The sequence below is a fragment of the Alosa pseudoharengus genome, unplaced genomic scaffold, assembly GCF_046254945.1.
Source record: "Alosa pseudoharengus isolate Yale_2024_CS ecotype anadromous, Long Island Sound unplaced genomic scaffold, YU_APseudo_1.1 YU_APseudo_1.1_scf_12, whole genome shotgun sequence".
NCBI classification, from domain to species: Eukaryota; Metazoa; Chordata; class Actinopteri; order Clupeiformes; family Clupeidae; genus Alosa; species Alosa pseudoharengus.
The window spans coordinates 30722364-30738250 of NW_027468587.1; the positions used below are offsets into that span (position 1 = coordinate 30722364).

The window sequence follows — 15887 nt, forward strand, 5'->3', positions numbered from 1 at the left end:
GCAGTAGAGACTTTTAGATGTAGGCTAATTGCTTCAAATGGTCATAGCGCAGAAAAATATGCAAAAGGAAATCTCAACATGCATATTTTAGACTGATACCACTTATTTAAACTGACAAGCATTATTGAGTTTTACATTCATCACACCTGCTCATTCCTTTATATCACCTGTCGGTTCAACAGTAATGAGTGATATTGAGGCTGATAAAAATACATGATTTATAGTGTACACCAAAAAAAGACTCTGAAAATTAACACAGAATATGCTTATCATACTGAGCCTGTTGAAAAAGTAAATGGGGTAGGGGAGTTCTTTACTCTCACTTCAAGGTGGATTAATAGAATATCTAGTAAATGTAAACACTACAAGTAAAGTATTCATTGAACTTTTAATTCAAATGACTAGGGTTTTCAGTGTTCATGCTGTGAATGTCTTAAGCACATAGTGTTTGCACACTCAAATGTTGTCTGTCAAGACTGGCTGAGATGTGGCGGGTGGAAAATAGTTTTGTGGTCAAATTATTAGGCCTGCTCTAGAGGTTGCACGATAGAATAAATGAGGTTTTGTTGGGTCAGTGCTTCACAGAATGCTGTAGCAAAACTTTTCCTGTCAGAAAATATGTCACTTCTTGTAAGAGAAGGCAGAGATCAAAGCCTGGTACTATCTGAACGTTTGAAATCCCCCTCTCTCACTCTTAGTGCCGTCACCCTTTTTTTTTTCAGACAGGTTTGCTTCCGTCAATCAATTTGTATTTGTGAAAGTGTCATATTCTTTGATGGTCGGTCTTGGTTTGAATGCGCAAGCTGGTCTGATTGTAATGAAAGAAGCTCCTTTTCACTCATGACAGTTGGTGGGTGCAGTGGCAGTGAAACTCTGCTCAAACAAACCTCACAATGTCACTCAAAGAGATGCTAATCAAAAAGGTGGAAAAAAGGCAGCTACATCAAATTAGGCTCATTTTGTTTTTCCACTGCCATGACCCAGGGTTGACTTCCTGATTTAGACTGACAGACTGACAGGACCCTTGGCTCAGGAATGGCTCAGGGCAGGTGTGAACGCATGGTCTTAAAGACCCCTGGTTTAAAAGTGAAAGTGATATGCATCTGATTGGCCTCCAGTGTCAGAGGGAACCGGAGCCACTCAGTGCAGGCCTGTCGGAAACCCACCCAGGTCATTTCTCCGCAATTCATCTTACTGTCCTTCAAAGCCACATTCCTTTCTAATGGCACCTTCATTTGCAGCTAGTAAAATGGGGTTGGGGTCAGGGTAAGAATGCTCTTGCCTTTTGAGACAGTCACAATGCGGCGACGTCTACGCGGTTTCCTGCTTTCCGAATTAATTCTGCAAAAGGGAGCGCACAATGTTAACCGTCGACAAACGTTGCGGTCGCAAAAGAGTGGTCGATTGTACACGAACAAGTAAACAACACTCAACCTCATTGACCCTCAGAGACCAATTAAGCTGTACAGTGCCTCTGTGAGATTGTGTTGAGTGGAAAGTGCCCTGGAAACGTTGAAATTACAGTAGCACTATCAGACCACAGTCAGAGATTTATACCCCCCCCCATCTTCACAGACTGGTGTCCTGTTTGGGTCTTAAGTGACCTAGTGGCCTTCCATTCTTGTCTAGGTTAGGAAATGAGAATATGTTGCTTTTGTGCTTTAGAGTGTATCATATTTCATGCTCAGAACAACACTTTTTACATGAGCATGTTCAGGGAGTCGTGTGGATGCAAACTTCTTGGTTGGTCTGTATCAGATTCTTCCCCGCGTCTCCAGCAATATCGAGGCTAAAACCATTAATTGTCTTTACCACCTCGATAATTAACGCTGTGGAGAAATAACAGCTCAGCAAACAGTGAAATTATACTTGTGGTTGGTGCACGGTAAATACCTGTTTAGCTGCCAGCGCATGTATTTATTAGACTGTCGCCAGCAAATAAGAGGCCTGTCTCGTTTTTGTTCCCTCTCTCCTTTTAAATATCTCTTTAAATATAGCTGCATGGAGATTATACCTCGCCTGCATAGGCACGGCCATGCTTCTTACGGCAAGGAAGGTAACAGTGATTCAGAGACTTCAGATGACAAGCTGTAACCAGTTAAAAATGGAGATAGTGTCTTAATAGGGATTGTTTTTGCATTCCTGGGCTTTGAGTCAAATATGTGGAAGGCCATGATGATTAGAGACGTACCACCCTAGACATATTTTCATATGCATTGCAACCTCGGTCCCAGTCTTAAAGTTAATTTGGTCATGATTTGATTTTTTTAAGCCTTGTGTGGGAGATTCATTGCCCCAGCTTGTTTGACACCATTGGTTAATGTAAGCTCTTAAGGAAGTCTCTGGAGCCACTGTGATCCCCCCCCCAAAGCATTAACATCTCCTCATCCCTGCATTCACAGACCTCTCCTCAAATCTTTTGCTATGTTATTTCAGAAGAGAGAAAGATCAAAAAAAGAAAGAAAAAAGCGAAAGTGCGTCATGTTGATTTTGTCATGGTTTGACAAAATGACACTTGTGTAAAATCAGAGTAACAATTTTATCTCGCTTTGCCAGTACCATTGCGAATACATGTTTACTAATACCTTTAACTTCCCGCTTCTTCAAATAACCTAATTTTAGTCTTATACATGTGTTTGCATCTCTTGAGAATTTTTCATTGTCTCATATTTTTATGCTTGTCGTTATCCGATCTGTGTAGGTTTTCTCAAATCCTTTGTTCTGGTAATGCAACAAAAAGAAGACAGTGTGCTTTGGAGGAATGCGCATCCTGCAAAGATCATGTTGTTAATACCCACCCACATATATTCCGAAGAAACAATTTAAAAGATACTCTTTTTTACTGAATAGACACAGAGGAAGATGTGCATATATGAGGGTGCAATTACACACACACACACACACACACACACATACTCTGAAAGATATCAACACTCACTTAGAGAGACATAGATTAACTCAAACGGAGCATTATTTAAGCTTTTCTTTTTAAAACCCTTTCAATCACAGCTCATAAGAAAGAGACAAGCTTTCACATACACATGCACACACACACACACACACACACACACACACACACACACACACACACATACTATAAAGACACACACTATATAGTGGATTTAGTAAGAGTGATATTGAAAGGACCATACAGCAGGCAGAACATGCTTTTTTTATCCCACCTGCAGGTTACCTCCAAGTTCAAGTGCCCAGGCCTCCCCTGGGTGAACTTTTACTCATGTCACAGTGACCCAGCAAGCACCCCATGCCTTTATTCAAACAACATACACATAGAGAGAGAGAGCGAGAGAACACCTTTACCCGACTATTTCTCGTTTAATTTAAATCACAGGAAGGTGATTGAACCTTTTTGCAAAGAAGCATGGCAGTCGGACAATAAAGCAAAAGATCATCCTCTGCTTGCTTTCTCTCACACACACACGCGCGCACACATGCACGCAGACACACACACAACAAATACCACACACACACACATACACGCAGACACACACACAACAAATACCACACACACACACACATGCACGCAGACACACACACAACAAATACCACACACACACACACATACACATAGCACACTGTCCTGCCTCTTTAACTGTATTAATTGTTGATATGTTGCAATCCACGAGGCAGAGATTAGAGTTCTAATTATTCAATCATGTGATGCGGCCCCAGCACCCAGTGACAGAAAAGCAATTTCTCAGGGCCTTTGAAACTGATGTTGTTTGATTGTTATATGACTAATCTGTTTTATAATTCGATAAAAGCAGGAGGAATAAACAAGTGATACGGCGCGATAAAGAGAAGCTCTCTCATCAGGCGCAGGCAGGCAATAATTGGTTTTAAATCATTAATACAGATTCCTGTGGTGGGGAATCTAAAAGTGCAAAGTCCCTTTTTGCGTCTTGCCGCCACCTTTCCTGTTTTCCCTGACAATGTCATCTTTTTGGTATTCTAGCGCGTTGTGGTCGTTTTTGCGGGTCTATTCCGCTTCGCCCTCTTCTTCTACCTTCACTTTGTTTTCTTCTGCTGCTTCTCGTCATCATCTTCCTCTGGTGGTCACGTCACCTCAACATACGATTATTTCTGTGCTATCTAAGCTTCAGGGGGTGAAAAAAAAAACATTCACAAAAAAAAAAACAAAAACAAAAAATCCACCATTCACCCCTAGAGGAGAGGATTTGACTTCACACGCTGAGTTCATGCTGACCCCCCCCTCACACTCTCGCACTCTGAAGCCACAGGAGAGACTCGACAGTGAACAGCTTCCCACTGCACTCACACACTCTCACTGGCAACCCAGTCTAGACGAACCGAATGACTGAGAGCAGAAAGTGTGTGGTCTTTCAGGTAATCTTTGCTGGTCTGTGTACACTAGCAGACAGTTTTTTTTTTAAACCACCACATGTGCTTATTAAACAATTAAGCTGTTAGATGAAGAGTTTTGAATAGTTCTTAGATCACCTCCAACACCCAGACTTGAGCATAGAAGTTTAACTATGTCCTTACATCTCAAATATATTTTCAATAGTTTCTTATTAGAATACAAATAGGCAGCATCACAATTTTTTTACAGAAATGCATTGCATGTAACAGTGCATTATTCATGTGAGCTATCACATAACTGCACTCTTTTTTTGCAATCATTAGATTTCATGAACAACAGTGTGACATATGTACATATGTTATGTTCCAAATCCTTTATAGTTGCCATCCCATTGTGTAGAATGCTCTGGGACAATAACATCCTATCAATAGAATGTAGCTAACTGCCGGGTGTGACAACCTGAAAAGCAAAATGACCGGCAATACCGGAAGGACAACTTGCATATACGTTATCAGATGCAGGATATAATTAAAAACCTGTTTATGTGTACATGTGTTTACCTGCAGAACATATCGAGGCGTTAAGTGCAAGAATATGTTATAGGAAGGAACAAGTTTTCTGTGAGCACATTTGCTGCATACAAGCAGTGTCTGACACTTGATAAATAAAATAATTACCTAGTCATGTATATACACTAGGACATTACTTTACTGTAATTATGCAGAATTTAATATGTGGTATACTGTATTTATAACAGGTCTAAATAATATCAAATGAATGAAGAGGTATTCTTCTTCTAAACAATAGTTTATAGCAACATGTTTAGAGAGACTATAATCTGACTGACCTCTTAGTTTATCTGATAATGAGGCTTTGTCTTATATAAGTAGCTGGCAAATTACTCAATGAAAGATGCTGGCCAAAAGAGCATTCAATCATCCTAAAGAAACACAGATTTATTGTTGATGCATAATATACAGTCATGTTGATTTTTTAAAAACAATTTGTATAGGTCTACCGTAATTATTGACCATGGCTGTATCATGCCTATCCACTTGTGATTTCTTTCAACACTCTGCAGCGTATAATGTTAAATTCAGAATAAAATACTAACACAGAAGACACTGAAATGACTGCATACTTCGACCCAACCAAATATACAAACACACCTCCTAGTCATGTGGTAATCTGGTTGCCTAAAACATGCACGTGCTGCTTTGATAACGTGTTAAAAATGGAGGGCCATGCATCGACACAAACGCGTCTGTACTAAATGATAATCATTACTGATGAAATCACCAGCACTCTTTCAGGCCTGTGCCCTTCTGGATGCCGGGGCGGCTTTTATCGGGACGCCGATGCCAAAGTTCTTGGCAAGTGCCAGCACCTGTGGGCAGTGCCAAGACCTACTGGCAGGGCAATCAAAATTGTGTGACGGTCTTGGACAGTCACCGCTAGAGATTACCGCCTGCGACTGTAGACTCCACCATGTTGTCTGCTGCTGCTGCTGCATTCTCTCTCTCTCTCTCTCTCTCTCTCTCTCTCTGTCTCTATCTCGCTCAGTCTCCCTTTCTCTGGTTACGGCAGCATTGTTTTAGCCTTTTTGAACGTGACATGGAAAAGGCAAGGCGATTGTGTGTGCGATGCGTCTCGGACAATCACTCGAGAAGATTAGCGCCTCCACATCGGGCTTGCTGGGTCTTCTCAGGTTGCAAGAGTCATTTTCTAGTCTTTGAATATGATGACATCGAAGATGAGACAAAAGGGTATTGCTTGTTTTTTGGCATTGCCAACATATGGGAGGGGGAGCAGTTAAGGGAGGTGTGTGTGTGTGTGTGTGTTTGTGTTTGTGTGTGTGTGTATGTAGGGGGACCTAACATCCCAGACAGCCTTTTAAGAAATAAATGTTGGCTCTGTTGCCCTGAGTAAGCCATCATAATATTAATACCAAAGACGCAGATTATGTTTTTTTAAATGTGGATTATTAACAAATGAAAAGGCCTTGATTATTTTGGACATGCACATGGACTGCCATTTTTGTAGTTTTATATTTTGTTTTTCGTTCTATTTCATTCTATTTTACAATTGCTGCATTTTGGGCAGTAAAATTGTTGAATTTCACCATTGACCAGGGGGTGACAAAGAGGACAAGCCCTGTGTCGCCTTTATCGCAGTGGCTAGTCTGGCACAGCAGAGCAACTTGAGCATACTATTGCTTTTTAATTTTTTCCCCCCACCCAAGGCATGGTGGATGAGAGTACAGCTAGCACTGATAAATGACAACACATTATTTACTGAAGGCCTCAAACTTAATGCATCACAGAATGAAGGGCACACAGAACATGCATGTCTGTAATATATGTTCTTACATTACATAGTTAACCTATATGTTCGTACATTACATAGTTAACCTATATGTTCTTACATTGCCTAGTTAACCTATATGTTCTTACATTGCATTAACCTATATGTAGCCTTTAGTGGATTGTTTATAGTGCATCAAACAGTGGTGATATTGGGCTTTGGACACATAAGTGTTGGTTATGTTTGCGCAATTGGTGGTTTAGTGGGAAGTCAAGTGACATACAGGTAAATAGTGCTGTTCCAGGCTAGACTTTGTCAAATGCCTCATGAATACCACTAAACACCACTTTTTTTGTATTTACTGTGTAGCCTATGGTTTGTCAAATGCCCATGCATGCTCTGTTTGCTGGTTTCCTGTTTTGATGTGTCAAGAGGGTAGCTTGCACATCTTTGTTTTCCACCTGTCAGTATATCTCATTTGAAATGTCCTGATCTCACCCTTTCTCATTTAATCTGTGTGTTTTTGCTCAGTGTTGGTAAAAATCCAACCAATTCCCTTAGATGTATTCATCTGTCATGTTAAGTAAAGAATCAAATAGTTTGCATTACATTTCAATACTTATACATATGCCAATAACGAATATTTATGCAAATCCTTATTACACCTTTATTATTTCAAGCGTTTGACCTATGGTAACTTGGACGTGTGGAACTTTCAGAAAGTTATTCACACGCACGCACACACACACACATGCATGCAATTGACTCCCTGCCGGTGAGGACGCCACTGTAACTGTCCTAAGGTATTAGCCCTCCCACTTAGACAGCGCGAGGTTACGGACGTGTCATATTTGTTGTGGCCAGCCTTCGTAGGTCCTGAAATCTGATCTGTGTAGTGAATGTTTGGCTCTGAGCATGCCACACTGTGTCACCTGTGAACGCTTGCGTGCCCATAGCCTTTCCCCCGATTGGTAGTGTATAGTGTGCAGCAGCCCATAATTCCCCACGTTCACCGAGACACATACCCACTCGCTCGGAGCCTTTACCCCGAGCTTCTTGAACAGATGGCGGGTCCTTTTGCAATTAGAAATGTAAAACGGGTAGTCAAAATATGCACAGTGCACTCATGTGATTTTCCGTATGATTTCGTATCATGGGGGTTGCGTTACCTTAACTGTCCGATTACGAGAAATGCATAATATCGACATCTTCTCAATTATTATTTTAATCAGATACATAGTTGCCTTAAATAGTATTACACAAACAATGCAGATATTGCAGGGGGTAGGGTGTCCGATGCTCTGTAAGCTTCAACAAAAGTATAGCCCGAGCAGCGAGTCGAGCGGAGGCTCAAGCCTTCCACTGGCGTAGAACAATACAGCTGAATTTGGCAGTGGATGCACAATGCTGTATTTTCGCATTGACGGCTGTGGAATAGTCGAAGGTCCGGCTCAAGGCCTTTTTAGTCGTTAGATTCTAGTGCTTGCTTCGTAGGTTATGTTGTTTATTCGCAAGGCGTTCGTGTGAGCATGTGTATATGTGCGTGTGTGTGTTATTCAGTAATAAATGCAGAACCGCCTCACTCTAATCAAGCTGATTAAAAATTCCTGCGCGCACAGCCGGAAATCGCACCATCCTCTCTGTTTTCTCCGCACTTTTTACTTTATTTTCGAGTCGTTCCTCCACCAGGACATCGCCTGTCACGGGAGACCATCTCGTTCGCATCGAATTCCGGCTTAAATCTGCTTGTTACGGGCGTATTTTCTTTTGAAATGAGGAGGAAAAGGAAAGCCGAGACAGCGCCAGCACCAGCGAGGGGAGTGATGAGTCAATACAACTAATAATTTAATGGGGACACAGGAAAAGGGAGAAAGAAAGGGGAGCTCCGTCCGGGCACAAATTAAACGAACAGAAAACAGTCTTACCCAGGGAACTATAAAGCATCTATGCATGCCTTAATCGCCTTAGATGTCGTAAAGTAAATCGTACTTTTAACCTGTTTGGGTCCGCAGATCATAGCTACGTCGTCTTACCACGAGAAACCAGATTATTGTCGCTTCATGCTCTCCCGGACAGTCGCGAGGCTAAATTCATTCCACGTTATTTTTTATGTTATAGATGCTTACATACCCACTGCATATCAGAGGACTTGTCGCTTGTGACTGTATGCAGCTATGGTTACTTTTATTTTCGACGTGTTCTGTACGTAAGGACGCTTCATAGTCCTGGTGGGTTAGCGACAGAACTAAACTCGCTACACTTGCAGCCGATACCGTACTATGCTGTGGACAGCGTTAACTTTCTTTTAAAAGGGTTTAATTTTCCTTTCATGACGTCGGAGAACGCGGACAACTCGGTAGCCTAGGCTACCAACAACTGGTTTTTCAGATATTTTTTTTCTTGAATTAATAATAGCCTACTGTGTTATCGGTTTTCTGTTCATCTGTATGTTGTATTGATTGTCAATTGATTTTGATGCTACGAGAGTAGCCTTTATGTCGTCAAGAACAACTCTTTTTGCAAAAGGATTGTAGATATTTTCTGCAAGTCAGACCTAACGTTAGAAAGCAGCAAACATTGAAGTTTCTTTTCCCAACAAAACTTGAAGACGCTTTTCACCCCGACGACTTTATATGCTTTCGAGTTCTGAAGTGGTGAGTCGCAGGTTGGTTTAATTGATTTTTGACTAACTTTTTCAAATTTACATGTGTTCAAATTTGCACGCTTGCATGTCTTCTTCTTTAAAGGTCACTGAAAAAACCTGACCTGGATCACACTGCTGCAGGGTGCGGATTGAGTGGTTAGGCTACTTACTTCACTGTGGTCGATTTGCTTTGACTTCATGTATGCTTCTATGTCGGTTGTTTGACATTGTTTTTAAAACAAAATGACAAGTTAGGCCATTCCGAAGATAAACAAAATACATTATTATTACCTAAAACTAATACCTGAGGGTTCTCTTGTAACAACAGTGTTATTAATTTAAATGTTGTGCATTATATTTGTTAATTGCTTGAATTGCTAGTCATATTTGTTGCTTGCTGTCCATAATAAGAGGCTACTCCATGGACAGTTTATCATAGTGTAGAATTTGACTGTATACTGCATGAAGGGTTGGACAGTGAAATTCTAAGTCTGAACTACTGAAGTATATAGCACACTGTTTCATGGCCTGTAGTTTCCCAGACCAGGCCCTTGGTCAGCCGGTCCTGAAAGCATTTGACTTGCCTTTTGAAGAAAGAAAAAAAGAAGCTTTGTTTATATAGTGTCTCCTGACTATTTATCACTCTTCACACCTTACCAAGCATGATGATCTTTTCCTCGAAATGCTCTGCAATGACTGTCATGTGTGTGCCTACCTATGCGATTGATTTGTTATTACCACCCCCTGTTTTTTTTAGTAAAATCTGTAGGTGTTATTTTGGTGCAAACTGTACATGGTTGGAAACTGTACACGGCTGTGTCATCTCGGCCTGCTTAAACAAAGCATTCATATGTTGTCCGAGGTCTCACTGCTTTGAAAAGCTTACAAAAAAAGACAGGGAGAAAAAAAAAATGAGTTTCAGGTGATGCATAACGTGTGAACGCTCACAGCGGTCGGCTTAATCCTCTCCACACACACACACACAGAGGCCTGTTGTAGAGATGCACTGATCACTGGGGTGGAATCCGCGGTGAATGAATGCGATTGCTCAAAAAACGGGCTTGTTGGCCCCCGCCCCGCCACATGGGGAAAGTGCAGCACGGGACAGCCATCCATAATACATGGCCGCTAAAAAACGGGAGCGCCAGCACTACACGGAACACCCTCAAGTGTCATGTAACGGCTCAGCAGATTGGACAGGTTTGCACTGTGGCATACAAAGCAGTGGAAGCTGGCTTCTCCCTTTCTCTTTTCTGTCACGAGAAAATAGGTGTCAAAATAAATTAGGTTTATCTCTTAAATAGTACTAAGCCCTTTTCCTGCCATGTTTTTTTTTTATGTCATTCACTTATGTCTGATAGTGAGCTGTGGTATCTATGCGATGGAAATGTGATGATCTGTATGTTATAGTAAGTGTTTTGATGACCAACACATACAGAAATGCAGGCGAGCACACAGCTTGTGTTAAATGCCAAGGCCCCATACGGGTCATGGATCTTCTTCCACCATGCAAAACACACACATAAAAAACACCCTCAAATGTCACGGCTCCCTGTCTCGACATATGTGTGTTTATGTATTTTGGGGGATGTTTGTGTCATTTGGGCTTCCTGACTGACCTGTGTGTTTGTATGTGTTCTCCCCCCCTCCCCCCCACCCCCCACCCCAGGTGATAGCAAGTAGTGGCGCTGAGAGCGATGGAGCATCTCGGCGAGACGTGCCTGGGGAAGGAGAACTGTGAGCTGGTGGCGGCCGGCCTGGGCGAGGCCAAGGGGCCCCCAGCCAAGCTGGCCCGGCTGGAGCAGAACGGCAGCCCGCTGGGCCGCTCGCGCCTGGGCAGCTCCGGGGCCAAGCTGGGCGGCGTGCCCTTCAAGCCCTCCTCGCACCTCCTGAAGGCCTGCCACAAGAAGGGTGAGTGACGCAACTGACCGGGCAGCTGGCTCAAGAGAGGGTTGGGAAGAAGTGTGGAGGTCCAGATAAAGAAGTGTGCATTTTTTCAGGGAGGAACAGTGTGTGTGTGTGTGACTGTGTGTGTGTGTATGTTCATGTAGTAGTCAGTGGTTTATTCTTGTGTGTGTGCGTTTAGATGGATGTATCTTTCCATGTATGTGAAATACTTTGTGTGTGTGTGTGTCTTTGATGTATTGATTGTTAGGTTAACTCAATTAGACTAATTTATGTGAAGGTTTTGTCACAGGCGGTTTGGGTGACTGACACATGTTTACTCATGCCTGCTCAGTGCATACGTGTGTGTGTGTGTGTGTCTGTTTTTAATGGTTACATTTTTGGTTCTGTGAATATAGCCAAATCAACCCTATATAGAGAGATGTAATTTTAAAGCAGGGGCTTTGGCATTCAGCAATTTGGCGCTAGAGATAGCTAGGATTATTGCTTTCCTACACCGACATTACATCAGTGTTTTGCTCTTTTTTTCCCCTAAAACAAAAAAGGATGTAATTGGTGATAGAAAAAAAAAAAGAATCTTCCCTCTCTCCGCTTGGCCGGCAGTCAAGCTAGGAGCTGTGCGATGCTAAAGGGCCTTCCCCCCGGGTTGTTGTGATTTGCGCCTTTAATTCGTGGAGCACCAGCTGCGCTTGTTACATTGTAACTACACGAATCACCGTCCTCCAGACCCCCATTCTGTACCTCTCTGGACACTCTCTATTATTCTTTATGGGAAATCGTGAACTTTGACGAGTGCCTGCTGAACTTTGCAGGCTGCGGGGTGCATTGTTTGGAGCTGAATAATATTTACCATGGGCTTTTCTCAGCACGCGGGAAAACAAAGCATGTATTGATCCCCAAATGAACCTACACAGCAGTCTTTATTGTTAGATCTTTATCTATTAAAAATGGAAAAGCTCCACTTCAGCACATTCTTTGGCGTATGCTTGTGATTGACCCTGTTTATTGATTGTTTGCCAGAAATGTTTGCATCTTCAGGAAGCCAAAAGCGCTATGTGCGTTACAGATATGATTTATTGTGCCTACTTTTAAATGGAGGACATTAATATTGTGCAGGGGTTGTGTGTGTGGAAAAAAAAAAATCCTCAAGATGGCAGAGAACTTATAAGTTCCACAAATTTCAGGAATAGAGTGTTTCAGCTGTCTGATATTATGTGATATTTGCACAGTAAACCCTAACACATGACGGCTTTGAACAAGGATTCTTCATTTTCCCCCCCCTCTTCCCCCTAATAGCTTCGCACTGTTTACACAGACTCACAAACCTCAGGGCTATACAGTGTGCTGGGAGTTGCCGCCAAGCATCATGGGAAGGTTCCTGGGAACTGCCAGAAGAAGTGCTCTAATGTGATCTGTGCACCTTAACAATAAATAAAGCAGTTAAAACCCCAGCCGAGAGCTCAGAGAGGCTGCTCCCTTCCAACGCTCTGACAACAAAGGATCACCTCTGCCTCGCCGAATGCCGCGTAAACACCAGGCATGTGATCAAAATAAAGCGATCATAATCACTTTAGTTACATGTGATCGGAAGGCCAAAAGTGTTAAAATACATTTTTAAGCATCAGTCACATGTTCGGTTGCAGTGGAAATTTGCAGGATTTGTTTTTTTCAATATCTGTCCGTTATATGTATGTGTGTGTGTGTGTGTGTGTGTGTGTGTGTGTGTGCGTGTAAATAAGAGTTGATGTGACTCCAGTGAGGTGTAAATGTGACACATGCATCTGCTCTGTTAATTGTGTGGTTTTGTGTGTGTGTGTGTGTGTGAATATGTATCTGCTCGCATGTGCGTGTGGGTGCATGCTCATGCGTGCATGCGTGTGTGTGTGCGTGTGGGGGCGTGCACGTTTCTTTTTTTTTCTTTTTTTCCCCAGGCAACATGCTGCCGGTGTTCTGCGTGGTGGAGCACTACGAAAGCCCCATCGAGTTCGACAGCAAGGAGGAGCACGCCGAGTTTGTGCTGGTCAGGAAGGACATGCTCTTCAACCAGCTCATCGAGATGGCCCTGCTGTCACTGGGCTACTCGCACAGCTCGGCTGCCCAGGCCAAAGGTCAACCACCCACCCCAACCCCGACCCCGACCCCGACCCACCCCACTCCGCCTCCACCTACCCCTAATCTCCTTCCTCTTCACATTGACACCCCCACCATTCCACCCGCACAGCTGCACTGCACAACACCATCTTTCTCTCTCTCTCTCTCTTTCTCTCTCTCCTCTGTCTCTCTCTCTTTCTCTCTCCCCCTTCTCTTGCTCTCTCTTTTTTTTTTCTTATGCTTTACTTATTAAGCTTTATTTCCGAAGTGCCTCCACAGCTGCATGCTCGCCCTTCCTCTGGCCAGTCGTTTCCCTGCGTTTGATTGCCACAGCGTCCATCCATCCACCCGCCCGCCCACCAGACTGCCAGCTAGCCACTGCCTTTCCTCTGTGCCATTTCTCTCCCACAAAGGCGAACCCAGGGGCATGCGCTTTTAAATACAGTGCTTTGGCCTGCATTTAAACTACAGGTCGGCAGTGAGCTCAGAGAGAGAGGGCGTGAACGAGAGGGTGAGAAATAGAGAGAGAGAGAGAGAGAGAGAGAGAGAGAGAGAGAGAGAGAGAGGGCTAGAGGGAGACAGAGAAAAGGAGACTTAGAGAAGGACAGAGAGAGGGAGAGAGGGAGAGAGAAAGAAGAAGGGAGTGAGAGAGGGAGGGAGAGAGAGAGCGCGAGCGACCGAGCTAGCGGCGGCAGTGTGCAGATGCCCTCCCCTGACCACAGGTCTCCCCCTGCACTCGTCCCTGTAATCACACACTCCCCTCGGCGGGAATGAGTGTGGAGGTGGGCCTAGGGTTACTAATTGCTCTCTTTATGGAGACTTGAGCTATTTTAAGAGCCCCCCTCAGCCTGTAATTTATTGTGGGCTGTCCATCACTTCACTGCAATATTTCCCTTACATATTTATGAATGCTTTCTCTTTCTATTTGTCTTTCTCTCTCTCTCTCTCTCTCTCTCTCTCTCTCTTTTTTACTCTTTCTCTTTCTCTTCCCCTGCTTTCTCTTTCTATGTTTTGTTTTTGTTGATATTCTCTCCTGTTTTAATATAACCTGTGTACATGGGTTGGATATTTATTTGTTCATCACTCGTGCATTTTAATTTAGACGATCAATGATACTTTATAGGGCACTGTGCATTAGTTCAGTGACAGATTAGCTTTTTTCCATCTCTCTCTCTCTCTCTCTCTCTCTCTCTCTCTCTCTCTTGAGTCCTGAGTGTGTGTGTGTTATGTAAAGCGTGGCCTGCGTGAGTCTTGTTTCCTCCCACTGAGATGTGAAGTGCACTGAGAGTATGCACACACACACACACACACACACACACGCACACACACACACACACACGCACACATATGCAGGAGCACACACATGCACTTGTACAAATATTCACTGACACACACACTCACACTAATGCTGCATCTGTGTTCTAGATCCTCTCATCCTCTGTGCTCATACTGAGGCATACATACAGTATACACAGATGTGCGCACACACACACACACACACACACACACACACACACACACACACACACACACACACGCGCACACACACACACACACACACACACAACACACACACACACACACACACACACACACACACACACACACACACACACACACACACACACACTAATGCTGCTTCTGTGTGCTGTATCGTAGATGAGGTCTGACCCTGCTCTGTGTTGCTCCCAACAGGGCTGATCCAGGTGGGCAAGTGGAACCCTGTGCCCCTGTCCTACGTGACGGACGCGCCCGACGCCACAGTGGCGGACATGCTCCAGGACGTCTACCATGTGGTCACCCTGAAGATCCAGTTGCACAGGTCAGTGCCCAGGGCAGCGGGATGTGGCTGGGTGGGTGGGTGGATGTGGGTGTGGGTGAATGTGTGTGGTTGGTGTGAAAGTTAGCATCCGCTGCTCTCCCACAGGCAGGCTTCCTCCTGCCATGTCCCTCGGCCTGTCTGTTGGCCTGTCTGACTGACTGTCTGTCTGACTGACTGACTGTCTGTCTCTGCACAGCTGTGGTATGTGTCTGCTGCTTTCTGTGGTGTTTGTCGTGATGGATTCATGGTCTCAGGTCTGTTTTTTTTTCTTTATTCCATTCTTCTCTCTTTCTCTCCCTCTCTCTCCCTCTCCCTCTCTCTCTCCCTCTCTCTCTCTCTCTCTCTCTTACACACACACACACACACACACACACACACACACACACACACACACACACACACACACACACACACATGTATACACACACCTCCACATGCTTCCTTTCACCCCAGATTTCTTATACTCTTTCACCACCAGTCAGGATACAGAAGGCTGTGTGTGTGTGTGTGTATGTGTGTGTCTAAAGCCTGGTAGTCTGGAGCTAGTCTGTATCCTCTCCCTCTGTTAGACACACACACACACACACACACACACTCCCCAGAGGCAGCCTGGCTGTACGCTGTTTAAGGTGTTCCAGCGTAGCCTCTTTCCTTGTAGCAAACACTTATATGGTGTTTGTTGGAGGAGGGGACCTGTGTAGCAGCTGGTGTGTGCAAAAGTAACTATTTGTGCATATGTTTGTGTATTTATATGTTTGTATATATGTGGTTGTATT

General features: G+C 43.7%; 2 protein-coding genes across 18 annotated transcripts in view; one reads left to right on the top strand and one right to left on the bottom strand.

Annotated features, from left to right (window-relative positions):
• Nucleotides 1-15887, bottom strand: part of septin7b (septin 7b) — a 407282-nt gene that overhangs the window by 201671 nt on the left and 189724 nt on the right. The gene's annotated exons all lie outside the window — the stretch shown is intronic.
• Nucleotides 1-15887, top strand: part of satb1b (SATB homeobox 1b) — a 53308-nt gene that overhangs the window by 1314 nt on the left and 36107 nt on the right. For 14 of the 16 annotated variants that reach the window (XM_076280787.1, XM_076280790.1, XM_076280792.1 and 11 more), the window contains exons 2-4: nt 10963-11204; nt 13130-13306; nt 14985-15111. In XM_076280787.1, the coding sequence (XP_076136902.1) occupies nt 10991-11204; nt 13130-13306; nt 14985-15111 (518 nt within the window). In that variant the 5' untranslated portion in view covers nt 10963-10990. Of the gene's footprint in view, nt 1-7727; nt 9315-10962; nt 11205-13129; nt 13307-14984; nt 15112-15887 lie in introns of those variants that run through there. The other 2 variants (XM_076280788.1, XM_076280789.1) reach the window with 2 other exon arrangements.